The sequence below is a fragment of the Diceros bicornis genome, chromosome 6 (genome assembly GCF_020826845.1).
Source record: "Diceros bicornis minor isolate mBicDic1 chromosome 6, mDicBic1.mat.cur, whole genome shotgun sequence".
Taxonomy (NCBI): domain Eukaryota; kingdom Metazoa; phylum Chordata; class Mammalia; order Perissodactyla; family Rhinocerotidae; genus Diceros; species Diceros bicornis.
The window spans coordinates 86,813,845-86,831,096 of NC_080745.1; the positions used below are offsets into that span (position 1 = coordinate 86,813,845).

The 17,252-nt window shown below is 48.3% G+C and overlaps 1 protein-coding gene and 1 long non-coding RNA gene across 17 annotated transcripts in view; one reads left to right on the forward strand and one right to left on the reverse strand.

The window, feature by feature from the left end:
• The window catches only part of CHST15 (carbohydrate sulfotransferase 15), a 79,696-nt gene that overhangs the window by 33,695 nt on the left and 28,749 nt on the right, over window positions 1-17,252 (reverse strand). For 9 of the 16 annotated variants that reach the window (XM_058544221.1, XM_058544218.1, XM_058544217.1 and 6 more), the window contains 2 exons: window positions 1,627-2,691; window positions 564-903 (listed from right to left, as the gene is read on the reverse strand). In XM_058544221.1, coding sequence (XP_058400204.1) covers window positions 564-903; window positions 1,627-2,172 — 886 coding nt within the window. In that variant the 5' untranslated portion in view covers window positions 2,173-2,691. Of the gene's footprint in view, window positions 1-563; window positions 904-1,626; window positions 2,692-2,961; window positions 3,883-3,910; window positions 4,053-8,290; window positions 9,232-10,617; window positions 11,260-17,252 lie in introns of those variants that run through there. The other 7 variants (XM_058544209.1, XM_058544210.1, XM_058544212.1 and 4 more) reach the window with 7 other exon arrangements.
• On the forward strand, window positions 13,738-14,193 carry LOC131407523 (uncharacterized). The gene is made up of 3 exons (XR_009220511.1): window positions 13,738-13,794; window positions 13,854-14,091; window positions 14,123-14,193. It is a non-coding gene; the product is annotated as an uncharacterized LOC131407523 (long non-coding RNA).

Consider the following 17,252-nt stretch of genomic DNA (forward strand, 5'->3'; position numbering starts at 1 on the left):
CCGAGAGCAGCTCAGTGACGTGCTCAGGGCCCTTGGCTGAGCAAGCAGGAAGGTGGGACCACACCCCCAGCAGCAGCCTTTCTTTCTACCGTCTCCTTCTGGTGTGGGGGCTCCAGCCAAGGGGCACAGAGCTGGGGGTAGACAGCCCCAGACAAACGTGCACCCGGCACCCGGCACTCACGGCTGGCACACAGACCAAAGCTCTCTGGGACAAGATGAGCTGCCAATTCTGCACCTTTCCCCTTGCCTTGCACACAGCTGGCACTCAATAAATGTTTACTAGGTGATTGGAGCTGGGTTCCAGCCCCCGTCAGATGTTTGCCTGTGGGACCTCAGACAAGTTAACTGTCTAATCTCTGTGTCCCCGAGTGTTTTCCCATCTCCTCTGCGCTGCCTCCCTCATGGAGCCCCGCACAGCGCCGGGCTCACATCGGGCTCTCTCCACTCCCACTCGACCCTGAGGAAAGGAAGGGTGAATGAATGAGAGAGGGCTCTGGGCCACAGTAAAGGGCACCACACACGCACGCTGAGGCCCTCCCCTTGCAATCAGAGCCGTCACTCACCAAACCGCTTCCGTGTCCACCAGTGCGGCTCCTTGATGGCCGAGAACTTCACCTCAGGGTGCAGCCGGAGGCGGTCGTAGAGGTCGGTGGTGCCGCACTTGGGCTGCCCGATGATGTAGAAGTGGGGCAGGCAGCGGAGGCGGAAGTGCTTCCCGTTGGCGTGGGACAGGTGGCCCCAGAAGGCCTTGCGCAGGGCGTCAAAGGTGGAGCGGAAGCGCTTGGAGTAGAGCACGTAGGAGTTGGTCAGGTAGGGGTCGGTGGTGTTCCTCCCCGTGAACTCCTCGTACCAACAGGGGCTCTTACTACTTGGGAGAAATTTACTGGGGATTACCGAAAACATCTGCAACGAAGAGGAAAAAAGGGAGAGACACACCGAGGGGGCAAAAATTAGCAAAAACACATTCTAACCACAATATGATCCTGCTATAATACTTATTGTGATGCTCAAATCTAAAGTATTATTTGACAACGATTAAATACTCTAATAAAGCCAAACTTGGTAAATAGACAATGATCATGTTTTCCTTATGCCAAAATAAAAATAAAATTTGGAGAGAATGAAGATGAAAGTTTAATCAAAATCGATTCTACCATGACTTATCCTTCACACACACACACACACACACACACACACACACACACACGGCAGTCTAAGTTAAACAGTTGGAATCTTTTTACTGGTTGTATATTTAAATGGCCATTAGAGACAAAAATACTAATTAGAAAAGGACAGAAACAGGATGATGGTGATTGACAAAAGCAACTTTAACAGCCACGACCACATTTCAGGCACGAAGTCCAAGGGATGGAATTAGGAGAAGGGTGGTCCTCCGGCATTTCAGCTGTGCCATTCAGCCCTGTGAATTCCCATCTTGATGTAAACAGCATCAACAGACAGCACTCCTCCAGTGTGCCCTGATCCAAAAGGCTGTCAAATTATCCTTGTTACACTTGAGAAATTTTTCTGTCATTTTCTTCCTGTGTTCCCAAAGATGGTGACAGGAAAGGAAGGCAGCATCCATTTCTAAAATCAATCAACAGAGACTAGCACAAGGCTACTCACATGCAGCTCCTGCTTCTTGAGATCTTCTACGTCTGGGAGCTGTCTGGTCGTGAACTCTATCCTGGCTGTGATGCTGTTGATAATTAATTTAATGCTGGGATAGTCCTTCACGTATGAAATATTATTTACAGAGGGTTGGTGATGATGCTCTTTCGTGTCACTCGGGTTTTCACCGTCCATCAAGCTGGGATTGCTGGGGAAGGCTCCGTAGTGGAAAGGCGATGAGATCAGAAGCTCTTGGTGGGCCCCAGAAAGGATGTAAGACGCCATCACCAAGGTCATTATTATCAATCCAAAAATGAGACTACATCGTTTCCCCTTCTTGAAGCGCAAAAACCCACCCCAGCTCTCGTTCCCGTCAGCCCTCACTTCGAGAACAGCAAGCAAGTTCATCTGCTTACCGTCCACACGAAACACAATTTTGTTTTCTCCTTTGCATGCAGGGCACTCTTGGCAACTGTGATGCGGGCCTCCTCGGCAGCCAACTCGCTGTTTGTGCGAGTCGTCGGGTGACAACTGTATGCAGCAATTAATGCAGTGCCTCATGGTAATGCCCTTGGACTGCTGGCCCAACGAGCCATGGGCGAGCCCCCGAGGAGTCCGGATGCATGCAAGTCACGCTGGAAACTTTAAGGACGTCTTGTGATTATATAAGGTGGTTGGAAGGCACAAGCAACAGAAATAAATATAAAAACGAGCGGGTGCCAAAGCACTAGAGAATGAGGAAGCACAGTCTTTGGTTCTACCCTGAACGACAGCCAACGGAAGTGATCTCCAATTGTCATGTTCTCTAAGAGCCAGTGCAACAGTGGAAAAAGCCAAGAGTTCAGGGGCAATTCCGCCTGTCCTTCAGGTTTTTCCCATGGCACAAAATGAAGAGGAAGAATTCTTGCTGGAGAACGTGGAAACACCCAAGAGATTAGAAGACATCATGGTCTTCTCAGTGAGGGATGGACCAGCATGCCATCCATGGAGATGCCCAGGAAGGTTCCTTCTTTTACATCCCGGGTTCCCTTGAAATGTTTCCTCTTCATGGGGAGCAAAATCTTTAAAATGTCAGATTACCTAAACAACAAGGGAAAAAGTTTTATTACATTAAGTGATAACAGTAATAACCCAGGGGTCATCTTCCAAGGAGAGATGTTAACATCTCTTTTCTACTTCTAAGTTTCAGCTGAGCCTGCTGGGTCACAAGCAGGTCATAGAGGGTCCTATAGGGTAAAGGGAGAGGTTTTAGATCCTTAGTGCTTGGCTTTAGGGTTCAATCTCTGCCACCAACATGGCCCCAACACCAGCACCACATTCAACACCTCATATTTTGCACAACCCACATACCCTCGAATGCCTCTGCCTTGACACATCTAAGTTACTGGATCTCCAATCCCAGGACTTTGCAATCGTTTTCAGATTCACGCACAGTCAGTGACTACAAACTTGAAGGATGAATTGAAATATCAGTGTTTGTAAGGCAACAAAAAATCCAAGAAGGAGGATGGTTAGGATGGGAGTAGGCAGAGAAATGCTTTTTCTCTCCCAGTAGCACCAATAGTCTCTTATCCAGAGCTAACCTTTATTATCAGTTTAGGAAGCAAAAGTTAATGAAAATTTAGAAGCATTGAAGTGAGTGTATCATATAAAAAATCATTTGACTTTAAGTTATTAAGCAATTAAATCCAATGTGCAGTATTCCCCTCAGTAACATAACACTTCAGACCCTGAAACAATTTTTCACTTTCATCGTCGTGGGGAAAACATGATTCTTAAAAATCCGTTAATAGAATCTTGTGGTTATAAAATGTATTGTTGCCCAAACGACACTTCTTTGTAGATGTTGTAAAAAGAGCAAAAAAGCAGACCTACTTAGTTCCTAGCAGTGGTAGACCACTGCTAACTAGCTGTGTTTCCTCACCTCCCTTATGGGTTTGTAACAAGTACTAACCCAGTTAATGCATGTAAAGTGTTTGCAAAATGCCTAAACATATTTAGCATCTCATAAAATATAGATAACATTAATAATACTAGCATCATCAATGACTCTTACTATTATGATTTTTAATTGTCAGTGAACGCCGAGAACATCTAAAGTGGAACCAAAGATGGGAGATCCTATATCACATTACTTTTCCTTAGAACCTGAGAATTACCCACAGGCGATAGACTCCCCTCCGACTCTGCACACACACACGCTTCAAGCAATCGTTATTGTCCCCAGAGAAGGTATATTAACTAACCCCGCATTAAAGCCTCCCCATATTGGCTGACAACCTGAATGATCAGAACTCACCAGTAGAAGCATTCCCTTCCCTTGGACCAAAAGGCCCATGTTTTATCAAAATATGTTGACCAAGAAATAGCCAAGCCGTGTCTCCTAAAATGTCTTCCACACAATGTTCTGCATGTTGTTGATGTGTTCTGTGCTTAAATTACTTGGAGAAAAGATGGACAAAATTACACAGATTTCTTTACAATAGGACTTTTCAGGGCCTTTAAAATGCTAATAAGCCCTGTGAATCCACAGGAGAGAAATATAATACACAAAATTTCCAAAACATAGTTGGTCACGGAATTCTCACTGAAGTCCCAAGGAAGCAGTTTGAGAAATGCTAGTCAGTAAAGGCCGAGATCCAGGTCAGGGCAGTTCTGAGAAGGGCAGAGGAGTTGGGGCTGTGGGAGCAAACTACTCAGGAACCAGGCCAACATTCCGGGCTCCACGGCCCCCTCATCCCTGAGAGCCATTGGAGGGACGTGTCAGGAACCTCAAGGCTCAAATCTCTGCCTCCCAGTTGCTCAACCACCCCTGACCCATCGCTTGGTACAAACAATTCTTCCAAACCAAAGAAACAAAAGGGCAAGATCTTCTACTTGGAAAGCCCATCACTAAGCCAAGAAAACACTGTTTACATGGTGAAGACAAGGCCACACGGGGTTAAAATGAGACTCCAACCAGGATCTCAGCGGGAGCGAGTTCTCACTCTTCTGTCTCTCTGGCTGCAGAAGGTCTAATTAGATTTTTTTAAAACATGGGTCTTTGAAGCTCCAAGACAAGAATGTACAAAATCTGGACCCAACAGAACGAGCAAAATATTCCTAAACAAGAACAAAGGTTTCTTATTACAAGCAATGTAAATAAATGGACCTGGGTAGATAGAGAAGCTGACAATCTCAAGAGAGGCTCTCGGACGTGGTGGCCAAAGCATTTGTTCCCCAGGCAGGCTGCACCCTCCAGCCAGGCCTCTCACTCCTTCTAGATTTTTAAACGTAAAACGAGGAGCCAAGAACTGGCGAGACAATTCCAGATGCCTTAAGGGCCCTAAAAAACCACTCAGATACAGTGTTATCATCTCCTATAATCCATCATTCATTTGTTCTTTGGCTCAGCAGATCCCTTCTGAAGGCCAACTGTTTACTGGGCACAGCTGAAGATGCAAGTCAGATGTGGGGGCCTGAAGCCAAGACAAGAGGAGGTGGTGATATATAAAAAATAAATATTTGGTTTTTGTCCCCAGTTCCTGGCACACAGCTTCTAAAACCCTGGGAATTTCCTGAGTGACAGGGGTGATAGAGCATCTTTTGTTATTCATAATGAGCTCCTTTCAACTACACCAGAGTTTATGCTAAGGAAGTGACTCTTGATGAGCCGTCAGGTAGCTTCAGGATGGGGCTGGTCACCAGAAACATCAAGCCTTGAACAGAGGGCTGGAACTTTCAGCCCAGTCTACCAACCTCCAGGGAGGAGAGAGGGGCTGCAGATTGAGTCAATCACCAAAGGCCAATGATTTAATCCATCACAGCTACTTAATGGAACCTCCACAAAAACCCCTAAAAGACAGGATTCAGAGAGCTTTCTAGTTGGTGGACACGTGGAGGTGCTGGGAGGGCGGCTCCCCCAGAGCCTGCCCGGAAGTTCTGAGCCCCCTCCTTCCCTTGCCCTCGGCATCTCTTTCAGTTGGCTGTTCCTGAGCCGCATCCTTTGTAACAAGCTGGTCATAGTAAGTAAGGCGCTCTCCTGAGTTCTGCGCATCATTCTAGCCAATTTTCCAACCAGAGGAGGGCGTTGTGGGAACCTCTGAATTTGTAGCCAAGTTGGACAGAAGTGTGGGTACCTGAGGACCCAACACTTGTGACTGGCGTCTGAGTGGCGGCAGTCTTCGGGGACTGAGCTCTTAACCTGTGGGGTCTATGCTAACTCCGGGTAGTCACTGTTAGAATCGGATTGAATTGTAGGAGGCCCAGCCGGTGTCTGGAGAGCTAGAGAATTTGTTGGTGTGGGGAAACACCAGGAGGGACCCTCTTTGAGAAAAAATATAAAACTATCTTACAGTTACAAGTTTTACCAAAACATATGGCCAGTGTATCGTAAGTAAAATACACCTTGATAACACTGATTTAAGACAAGAGTCATATGACCTGGTGAATGCACGGCTGGGCAGGCTTCTAAGTACAGAGCCTGAAGCTTCAAGGCTTCCAGACCAACCCTCATGGGGGCTGCAGGGCAACAGACAACAAAAAATCACAAACGAAGAAGATCATCACCACAGACACCAATGAAGGCTAACAAGAAAATAAAAAGGGAGAATACAATGAAACCATTAGAAGCGGGGCTGGATAATTCTTTGTTGTCAGGGCTGTTCTGTGCACTGTGGGATGTTTAGCAGCATCCCTGACCTCTACCCCTGGTGAGAACAGCTGCCTTGGAGAAAGGGGAGCCCCAGCAGACAGGACGGCCAGGGAAGACCTGGTTTAGGAGGGGATATCTGAATGACAAGAAGGAAGCCAGCTACATGGGGATCAAGGGAAGTAAAGACCCCCTAAAGGGGAGAAGCTGGGGATCAAAGCCCATGGGGACCCAAGAGGGCAGACCCCTGGGCTGTGGGGCAGGTGGGGGGCAGGGACCACTCTGAAGGGCCTTGAAGAGCTGGAGTCAGAGCTGGGATTTGTCCAAGTGCAAAAAGGGATGCACGCTACATATTCTTTCCAAAGGATCTTTACAATACATATAACTATTAACTAACACAACTCAGTAAAGAAAAATCAAATCAATGTGACTGCACTGAAAGGAAAAAGGATTGCAGCTCTGTTCCTGAATTGGCCTTTTTCTTATGCCACATACCGTCCCCAGAACAGTCCTTTAGAAACCTAACACTCAGGTTGTTCTTCCTTAAAAAGTAAGCAATGCACGTCCCTTGCACTTCAGCTGTCTGGTATGTCTACACCTTGGTGCCAGTGGACTCGGATTAGACAGGACTCCTGGCACTCCCATTCAGGTATTAAACCAGAGCACTCAGGTTTAGGTTTCAGTGAGATTGCTTCCCAGCCCGGGCTCAACACTGTGCCCTATAGATGCAGACTGTAATTGTGGGAACCCGGTACCCCTGTGAGAGATCAGATAACTGTTCCCAAAATAGAAAGCACTCAATTACCCAGCCCTGGCTGGGATGCCCCCTATTAACCTATGTACCCCAAGCATCATTAGCAAGCCATTTATAACAAAATTGTAATCAAGAGACCCAGAAATACCACTTTAGATTAAGTAATTGAATGCCCCCTCAGTGTAAGATCGATAAAGGGCATCCAATTTCACCCTAGGAAAAACTTATTAAATTATTGTAGCTATAAGCTGATATAGCAGAAGAAAGATGTATGAAACTTCAAAAGAAATCTGGATGGATTTAAATAAATAGCTTCATTTAGGTACAACATTTACGTCTGCCCTCTGGGAGGAGACAGGAAAAATAGCTAATTACATTATTTTACTTTTATGTTTTAAAGAAAAAAATTCAATGCGTCTTAATTAACCTTTACTAAAACACAAAGCCTTCTTCTGATTAGTATGTCTAAACTGCTGACATTTCTCTTTGGGCTATATATATGGAAATACACTTTTTCAAGGAATATTTATCAACAAGTGGAAGAGGGAAGATTTTTCACATTTAGCTCAAAGACATCATAAGATTGTCACTGAGACTGAGGAGAAAGCTAACAAGACTGGACAATTCTGTACAGACAACAGACTATCAGTTTCAATCTCACACCTACAGCTCTATGCTTTTGATCACAACGCAGTCGATAAACAGAATAAAGCTACACGCCTTGATTAACACTCCCCGGCCTATGGCATAGTGGGAAGAACACAGTCAGCAGTCACGCAGGCCAGGAGGCTAAAGTCACATCCACCTTGTGACTTCAGGGAAGTCACTTAAGTGATCTGGGCCTCTGCATTCACAAGAGAAGTCCTTGACGATAGCAGATCACATATAGCATTGGAGCCCAGGTGCTGGAGCCAGTTACCCGGCTTTGACTTTGAGCAAGTCGCTAGACCTCTCTCCTCCCGTTTCCGCAGGTGTAAACTGGAAATAATCCTAGGACCTATATCACAGCACGGCTGTGGGCATTAGGTGAACCAACTCATGGCAAGTGCTTACAAGACTGGCCCATAGCAAGTGCTAAATAAATGTTAGCTATTATTCTATATACATAGTCCTTGTCCACATTAAGTATTTGATAAGTATCAGTTTATTACTATTTTGGTAGACTGCATTATTGGTTCCAATTTATTATCACTCCCTGTATTCACACCCTTCACCACATGAACAACTTGGCGGTTCCTCCAACTAAAGGAGTGGAATACATTTCTCTACCCTTCAGTTTGAGTTTGGAGACTTACTTTGGCCAACAGAATGAGGCAGAAGTGACAACATGCCAGTCCCAAGGCCAGGCCTTAGGACAGGTCGCGTGTGTCCACTTGCCCTCCGCACTTCCGCCATAGCCACGGGAAGAACATGGCGGCTTGGCCAGGAGGAGGATGAGAGACCTGTGGAGCAGAGCCACCTGGCTGAGCCCAACCTGGAGCAGCCAATACCCTGCTGACTCCAGCCAATCCCTACAGACACATGAGAGATAATAAACGGTTGCTGTTCTAAGTCACTGAGTTTTGAAGTGTTTTGTTATGTGGTAAAAGCTAACTGATATGCCCTTCTACAGGTTATAAACAATAGATGCGACTAAGTTAAACCAGTATAATTGTATGTTTATGAGTTCCAAAAAGTGTGTTTATATGAGTAAAGTGAATCATGAGCAATTCAGGCCAAATCAATTCATCCAAACACCCAGTGAATCAAGTGAATTAATGCTTTTGCCTTAAAGAACCCCTTGCTAATTAACACCAGAAGCAGATATGCCAAAGGAACGCTGGAAACCCAGATGGCACCTGTTCCCAAGTCAAGACGTAACTGCCCCAATGTCACACAGGTTATTTTCTGGCAAAACGTGTGTTTACAACAACCACAGCTGTCACGTCTTAGTTATCTGGACAACTGACCCTATTCTCCCCACTTCCTGATAAAGATGCCTTCCTCTTTGCCTCTGTTTAGAGTTACTATAATTTCTTCCTTGCTTCCTCTCCTAGAGCAAGCTCTTCCTGTAACCTGATCCTTACGGTTTCCTTGCCGGATTTCACCTTTCCTGGTGACTGTGACACCTCATCAGTGCTTTGTCTAAAACAGGGATTCGCAAACTGTGACCTGCAGGATCTTCATGGCTGGCCCAAAATGTGTGTCATGCGAAACACAGGCAGTTTTTTAAAGTTATCAAAGCATACTTGACTCTATATTAAGTTCATCATTGATGTTATATTTGTTAATAACTACCTTACATGCTTTACAGCATAGAAAGTACATTCTAAACTATTATTTCATTCCATAAAAAAGAGGAATTTTTCACTAAGATCAAATCTCCAAAATATGCAGCCAGCTCCTCCCTTGCATCTTGCCTAGGGAACCAAATGATTCGAAACTTGGTAGAAAGTTGGGATGTAGGAAAAAATGTTTTCTGAGCAGTCAAAGCCCTTACAGGTTTGGAATCAAGCAGACCTGCATTTCAGTCTGACTCAACTCTGTGCCAGCTTTATGATCTCAGGGAACTAACCAACCATTCTGTAACCTTATTTCCTCATCTGTAAAATGGGAATAAAACTACCTTCACCTCCCAGGGTGGGTGTGAAGAGGAAATGAGATAATATATATAAAATGCTTTACCCAGCATCTGGCACATAGCAAGCCTCAATAAATGATAGGTATTCTTCGCATTATTACAGGAGAGGCCCTGGGGCCCTCACTCCAGACCAACTGGCTTCAATGTATATATAACACCAGGCATCAGTGTCCAATTTTCCTGTCTGCAGCTAATCTGAAGTAACGACTGAGAAGAGGCAGGCGGCAGCTAGAGGCAGGCACACAGACACAGGAAGCAACAGCCAAGTTTTACAGTAAAAACAAGATATTACAAAGCAGAGCCGGCCGGGATCATTCGGGGGCCTCAATGACCAGTGTGGGAGCCCTGGAGAGCCACGGTCAGCTGTGGGAACAACTCAACAAAAGCTCAGCCTCTTCAGAACGATCAACCGTCCATAACTTGTTTCAGTTCTAACGGGGGAGGGTCAATTTTCCAGAAACATGCATGACCCCAAAGGTCGAAAGGTCGGGGCTAAGAGAGCCACTTCTTTACAGATGGGAGGTGCGAGACAGCAGAAGGAACCTCATGGGGATCCCTGGGGATTCACACTGTGAAAAACCTGGAACACCGTGGAAATGGTGGTGGGCAGTTGGGGCCCAGGCCAACACCTGGGTGGGGCGCAGTGAATCAAAGCTGCAGGTATCCAGGCCAGCATTTTACAGACGAGCAAACTGAGGCTCAATGCAGTTCTGTACCTCCCCAAGGACGCGAAGCTCATTATAGGAGAAGGGGGAAAACAGCCAGGTCCTGATCCCAGTCTCCCCGGCTCCTCATCCACAGGGGGAGCCCGTCCTGACCTCGACCCCATCCACCCCGGCCTGGCCTCGGACAGTCCAGCCGTTCATCCCAGCGCCTTCCCGCCCCGTCAGGAAGCCCTTCCTGAGGACCAGATTTGCAGTCTGACACAGGGCTCAGGACAGGGAGCCCCGGGAAGCGCGGGAGGAGGACATGGGAGGAAATGCAGGGGCCTCCTTCAGTCACCTTGTCAGCCTGGGGCACTGCGTCTTCAGCTGTCTAATTCAGACTCTGCTCATGACTCAGGCGTCTCCTCCAGCTGTGAAGTCAAATGGGCGACAGGGACAGCACCAGGTCAGGGCCGAGGTTCGCAGAGGCTGGCCTGGCACCAAGCGTGGGGAGGGAGGAGGAGGGCAGAAAGCCTGGAGGGATGGAGGGGCAGCGGTCGGGGGGAGGGAGGGCTGGTCCACTTGTCAGTTACCATCAGCAGAGGGGAATGGCAGCAGCCCCATGCGCGGGACGCAGCCCCCAGCCCCTCTTTTGTGCTTAAAGGGTCAAGCCTGGGCTGAATGACTGAGGTGGTAGCGCCCAAGAGCATATGCGCTTTGAAACTTCAGAGCCACAAGGTAGCACCCTCCCCACAAGGCAGCAAGCTACTGCGTGTGGTCCCTGAGCTGAGATTCCCCAGTGTGGTCTCAATCCAGACTTGATCACTCAGTAACCCTGGGCAAGTCACTGCAACTCTGGGCCTGTTTCTCTAAGTAAAACATGACTTTGGGACCATCTCTTTCAGCTCTAACACTCATGGGCGTATGATTTGAATTATATATCCCACTTCAAGGACCAGCCCCAAAGCCCACCAGCCCCTGAGAATCTGCAGAGACCAGAAGAACCAGCACTGGTTCTCGGAGCTGAAAACGCATCCTGACAACAGCGGGGCCTCACTGACCCACAGGATCTCCAATAGCTGAAGGCGGGAGGGCGGAGGGGAGCTTTTTAACATTCTCTGCACGGTCACTCTCCAACAGAGTAATCTGCTCCAGCTCCCTGGCACGACTGCCCGACATACAGACGAAACAGCCAGATGCCCCAGTCTCTCTAAAATGCACAGAGCGATCAGGTTTTCTCAGCAAAGGGGCAGCAGCGACACGAGAATTCAAATACACTCAGGCTGCAGTTGTCACCCAATGATTTCAATGTGCACAAGACTCTACAGGTCTTTGTGACACAACCAACAATTTTCTTTTTCTGAAATCAATTGGGGGGAACATCTATTTCTGAATACTCATTTTATTATTTCCAGAAGCAATTCAAATCTGTCCTAGATTTAGGTACTAGGTTTTCCTCTCAAGCTTGTATATCCACAGAAGATTGTTTTCCCATTAAGGCAGAACCCACTCCAGATAAGCTTACAGTTTGCTGTGACACCCACCCACCTAAATGGCCCACGGCAAGAAAGCAACGACAGTCTTGTAACGTAAAGCATTTCAAGGAAGCAGTGTTCAACCTGTTTTAAGACATTCGAAATTAAAAATTAAATATCACTCTTTGCGCAGACTGGGGTGTATACTTCAAAACATGGACCCAGTTTAGAGTTTTCAGTGACCCCAGAGACGGTAAAAGAAAGGAACAAATTGTGCAGAGCACCACACGAGGGCCCTTCTTGATGGCAGCCCTCTGAGGCCAGCACTGGGATCCCCAAGTTATATGGGGGAAACTGAGGCCCAGCAGGGTTAAAACCATACCAGAGCCCCATGGCTAGCCAGTGGCAGGGCGAGAATCCAAGGGCAGGTCTGTTTGGCTGCAAAGCCTGTGACCTTTCTCCCGCAGCACGTCATCATGTAAGATGCAGCTTTGGGAGACACCTGCTCAGAACTCAAGGCTCAAAGAGCACCATGGGCAGCCTTCACCCAGCCCACCGGCCACCCTGTCCCCCAGGCAAGGAGGTGTGGCTGGAGTTCAGTGACTCTCCCATTGACTGTAAGCTCTCCAATGGCAGGTCAGCGATGCTCCACCCCGAATTCAAATCAGTGTAGACACTAGATTTCCCACTCAAGCTTGTGTACCTACTGTGCCTGGCACAGGGTGGGCGCTCACCAAACAGTTTTTAAATTAACGAGTGAGGGAGCAAACTCGCAGCAGATATCCAGAACAGGGCTCTTGCCACTTAGTGACAACGCCAAGAAAAGTGACATTTTACTAAGGGCTTCCTTGTGTCCAGACACCAGGCTGGGGTTTATACGGATTATCTAGTTTATACATCACGATAATCTAAGAGGAAAGCACAATTAGAATTCCCATTTTACAGATGGGGAAACTGTGGCCCAGAGAACTGAATGTTATACACCTCCTCCCCCATATGACTTAGAGTACAGGAGAGAGAGTGGGCCTGGGATGAAACGGCCTGGGCGGAGCACCTGCCACGCCCCTTAACCAGCCTCGAGACTGTAGGCAAACTGTCACCACTCAGACCCTCATCCTCGTCTTCTCAAAGTAGACACATCATCACGTGGTCCAACGATCTCAGAAACCAAGGTACGTGATAAATTCTGTGATTATTCTTTTTGCACACTTTCAAGCTCAAAGATCTGCAACAATAAACATTAACTACCAGGAAAAAGTGGCACGTATTCAGACTCGAGGTCATTTTGGCTCTTGCGCAGCTAGACCACAAAGATGAAAGGTAGATTAGGTTGCCAGAACCCTCCCACCTGCTCTGACTGAATTCAGAAGATGCCCGATCCAGACGTCCTGCAGGACGTGCGGAGAAGAGGCGTCTTGCATGGACACACAGCTCACACGTTCAAAACCAACTGCGAATGATGATTCTGCAGATGGACCACGGCACCCTACAACGAATAAATGAGAGGTGGCACAGTGAATGGGAGCAGCTGCCTACTCCCCACCAGCTGGCCTTGCTGGTCTGAAGAGTTTTAAACGTTGTTTTATTTCCAAAGATAAGCAAAATAAGAATCTGGTTAACCCCTGAACAAGAACCGCCTGAAACCTTCTGTAGAATTTACTTCTTTTTGACGGAAACAGTGAGCAATCTGACGGAATGACAATGTCCTCTGGAGGATGTTGGAATAGGTGACATGGGATTTCTCCAGGGTGTCACCCGCAGCCAGCGAACACTCACCGTCTGCTCCCAGACAGGCCTGGCCCTTACTTGGCGTGCCAGGAGGCAAGAGCAACACCTCCAGCTCTGACCCCAGCTTGAGTGTAGACTCCAGGGGGTGTGTGCAGGTGTGCCAGGCCCCCAGGTGTGTGGGGAGGTATGCCAGGGCCCCCAGGGGTGTGCTGAGGTGTGTCAAGCCCCCCATGGGTGTACAGAGGTGTGCCAGCCCCCCAGGGGTGTAGGGAGGTGTGTCAGGCCCCCCAGGGTTGTGCGGAGGTGTGCCAGCCCCCCAGGGGTGTGGGGAGGTGTGCCAGCCCCCCAGGGGTGTGGGGAGGTGTGTCAGGCCCCCCAGGGGTGTGCGGAGGTGTGCCAGCCCCCCCATGGGTGTGGGGAGGTGTGCCAGACCCCCCAGGGGTGTGTGGAGGTGTGCCGGGCCCCCAGGGTTGTGTGGAGGTGTGCCGGGCCCCCAGTGGCGTGGGGAGGTGTGCCAGGGCCCCCAGTGGTGTGGGGAGGTGTGCCAGCCCCACCAGGGGTGTGTGGAGGTGTGCCAGCCCCCCCAGGGGGTGTGTGGAGGTGTGCCGGGCCCCCAGGGGTGTGGGGAGGTGTGCCAGTCCCCCCCAGGAGTGTGTGGAGGTGTGCCAACACCCCCAGGGGTGTGCGGAGGTGTGCCAGCCCCCCCAGGGGTGTAGGGAGGTGTGCCAGCCCCCCCCAGGGATGTAGGGAGGTGTGCCATCTCACCAGGGGTGTAGGGAGGTGTGCCATCTCACCAGGGGTCTGAAGAGGTGTGTCAGAGGCTGCAGGAAGCTACAAGACAATTTGAAGCTTCCATGTGTAAAATATTAAAAATTGAAAACATAGTTTTTAAATTAAGTTATTTTTGGATACATTACCGAGAGATACAAAATCTGCAGAGTTCCAACTTGTCTTGCTGTCTACTCGCTGCTTGGGGCCAGCCCTGGGCACTGCAGTGAGAATTTCTCTTCTTGTGCCTTCAGGGTACCCAGGAGGTGAGCCTGAGAGGCGCTGACGTAGGGCAGAGGGGGGAAGAACTAGCAGGAACTGAACCCTTTGTTCTGTGGCGGCTCTGTGCTACATCTCATCCACCCCCAACTTGGAGACAATGGTTAAGGCAGATGTTATTGCTCCATTTTGGGGGTATGAAAACTGAGGCTATGGGTAGCAAAGTGGTTTGTCGTCAATCACACAGCGAGTAAGTGGCAGAGGTGAATTTCACATAAGCTGAAGCCCCAACTCCCCTCTGCAGGGAGAGTGGGAACCTGCACGCCCACTGTCTCTACTCGTTACCTGTGGGGTGGGGTGGGAGAGAGATTTGCTCTCCACTTACACGTTTCCACCTTGCTTCCAATCTTACTTCCATGGAGCAAGGATTACTTTTCTAACCACAAAGACAATAAAGATGAGATAATCACAATAACTGTTGACTACAAAAGTGTGGCAAACAGAAAATGGACTGGTTCAGGCCCCCAGGACACAATTTCCCATCTGTGAGCCTCAGTTTCGTCTGCTGAAGACACGTGCACTCTAGCATCTGCCCCAGGTCAGGCAGCACGGGGACGCTCTGAGGCCGCAGGGCTACCCAGGCAAGGCAGGACTGCACCAAAGGGCTTCGCGCCAAGTGCCGAACAGTAGTTACACCTAAGCCTCACTTCATCCCCGCATTTCCCAAGTTATCTTGAATTAATAACATTTTCCCACCAGACATACTATAATGCTCAACTGTCATAAAAAAAATCCAATTCCCATTAACTAAAAATGACATGCCTGGGAGAGAGCCCTTGCCTTCTCTGCCACCACCACGGAAATCCTGGAGCAGCCACAGAATTCCCGGACTGAGCATACACATTTATAAACACGCACAGTCCAAAAGAGCACCGAGGGACAACTAGCAAAAGGGGGAGTGGGACCCTGGAGGACAATATCTCATGACTGTTCACCTGTGCCAAACGAGCCTTTGACAGCGATGGCCCAGGATCTGGTTCTGTAGGGTTATACGTGTATGGGAATGAGCACATCGCCTTGCAGAAAAAGAAATGTGGTGGTGGAGGACGAAGAAGAAAAACCAAACCCCAGAAGTATGTAAACGTACACACACGCCCATCTGGCTGCTGTGTTCCCTGGGGCAAATTGCTTTACAATTCTGTGCCTCGGTTTGCTCATCTCTAGAATGGAGACAATGGCAGTACCTACCACGTAGAGAGCTATGAAGATTAAATGGGATAATCACTGCAAAATGCTTGCAGGGTGCCCCTGCCAACCCCAAGTGCTCCATCAACAGCAACCATAACCACCACCACCACCATCCTCACGTCTCTTCCTTCTCTCCCTCCCATCTCTGCCACCAGGATCTCAGCTCAGCAGGAGGGACTGTGGCCTGGTGTATGAAGAGCCAGCCAAGTCTGGGTATACGGCAGGAAGAAGGGTAGTTACAAAGGCTGCGTATCAGCAATGTCTGAACAAGACTGACTGAAAGGATAAATGGTGAACACAAACAATAAATGTTGTCAGTGACATGGCGATGAGGATGCTGGTCCCACCAGGACACCTGGAGCCAAGAGCTGCTTTTCAAATGGAGGGAGAAACCCAGAGAAGAAACTAATTTAAAAAATAGTAGTTTCAAAGCCTCCTTCTAACTTCCCTTCGACTTTTACAAAACAGACCCAGTTTCTGATAACCCCACTCAAATCTGGAATCCAGAGTCCCAACTTCTGTAAAATAAATAGGTCAAGCAAGTAGTTATTTATAGATGTATTACCCAAGACGCGGAACATGGCTATGCCTGGTCTATCAAACAGGAATTTTTTTCTTTTCTCCTCTCCATTAAGTAGAGACACTCTGAAAGTGTTTGGTGGCATATGACTTTTTTTCAAAAAGTCTCGCCAAGTTTCAATACTTGACGCTGGAGAGGTAAACATTCAATAAATGTTATAACAAAGGTACGTTCTCCAACACCACCTCCGTTTCTCTGCGGCCCAGCTAAGACGCGATTACACTGCCGCCATCTATGCCAACCTCGTCAGTGCACAGGGATGGCTGCCAGCCTCCTTCTGCAGGGAGGTGAGGCAGAGTGGGGACAGGAGAGGAAGCGATACAGGGTATAAAATCAGACAGAGAGCCGCAAGAGCTGCTCTCTGTCCTCAGTTCTATGTAAACAAGTAAACAAGTAACCTCTTCCAATTAACCAAGGAAGAGTGGGATCTTTTTCATAAAGATCTGGAAAGCGTTCAGGCCTCATTATGGAGGTCAGGACTTGTTTGCCGAGAGCAGACTTCCTCATGGCCTAAAAAAGATGTCAAACTTAAAAAAAAAAAAAAATGATTTTAAAAAAGTCCTTGTAGCTGACTTCCTATCAAGAACGGCTCTGGTCTGTTTCAAAAAAATAAATATTTGGCTGAAGAGCACAGTTGTTCGGACCTAAAGTCAGCTCAGAGTCCGTAAGAATTTCTCTCCACCGGAGTGCCTACGTGATGTCTTCCCCATCCTTCCAAAGGCCCAGCAGAGGCTGTGGAGCCGAGACATGAGCACTGGACTCAGAGTCCACAGGATGCATGGTGAGCAGAGCAGGAACGGCCTGACTTGGTGTCACTTACAGCCGGGGACACAAGATCCTGAAACAACCACACCAACAATGTGACCGGGCAGGCCACCCAACCTCTGAGCCCCTTGTCAGCCGCTGGCTGTAACGGGACACTGGCCACTCCTTCGCTGCACTACAGGGAGGACAGAAAGAGGAGCGGCACTGCGC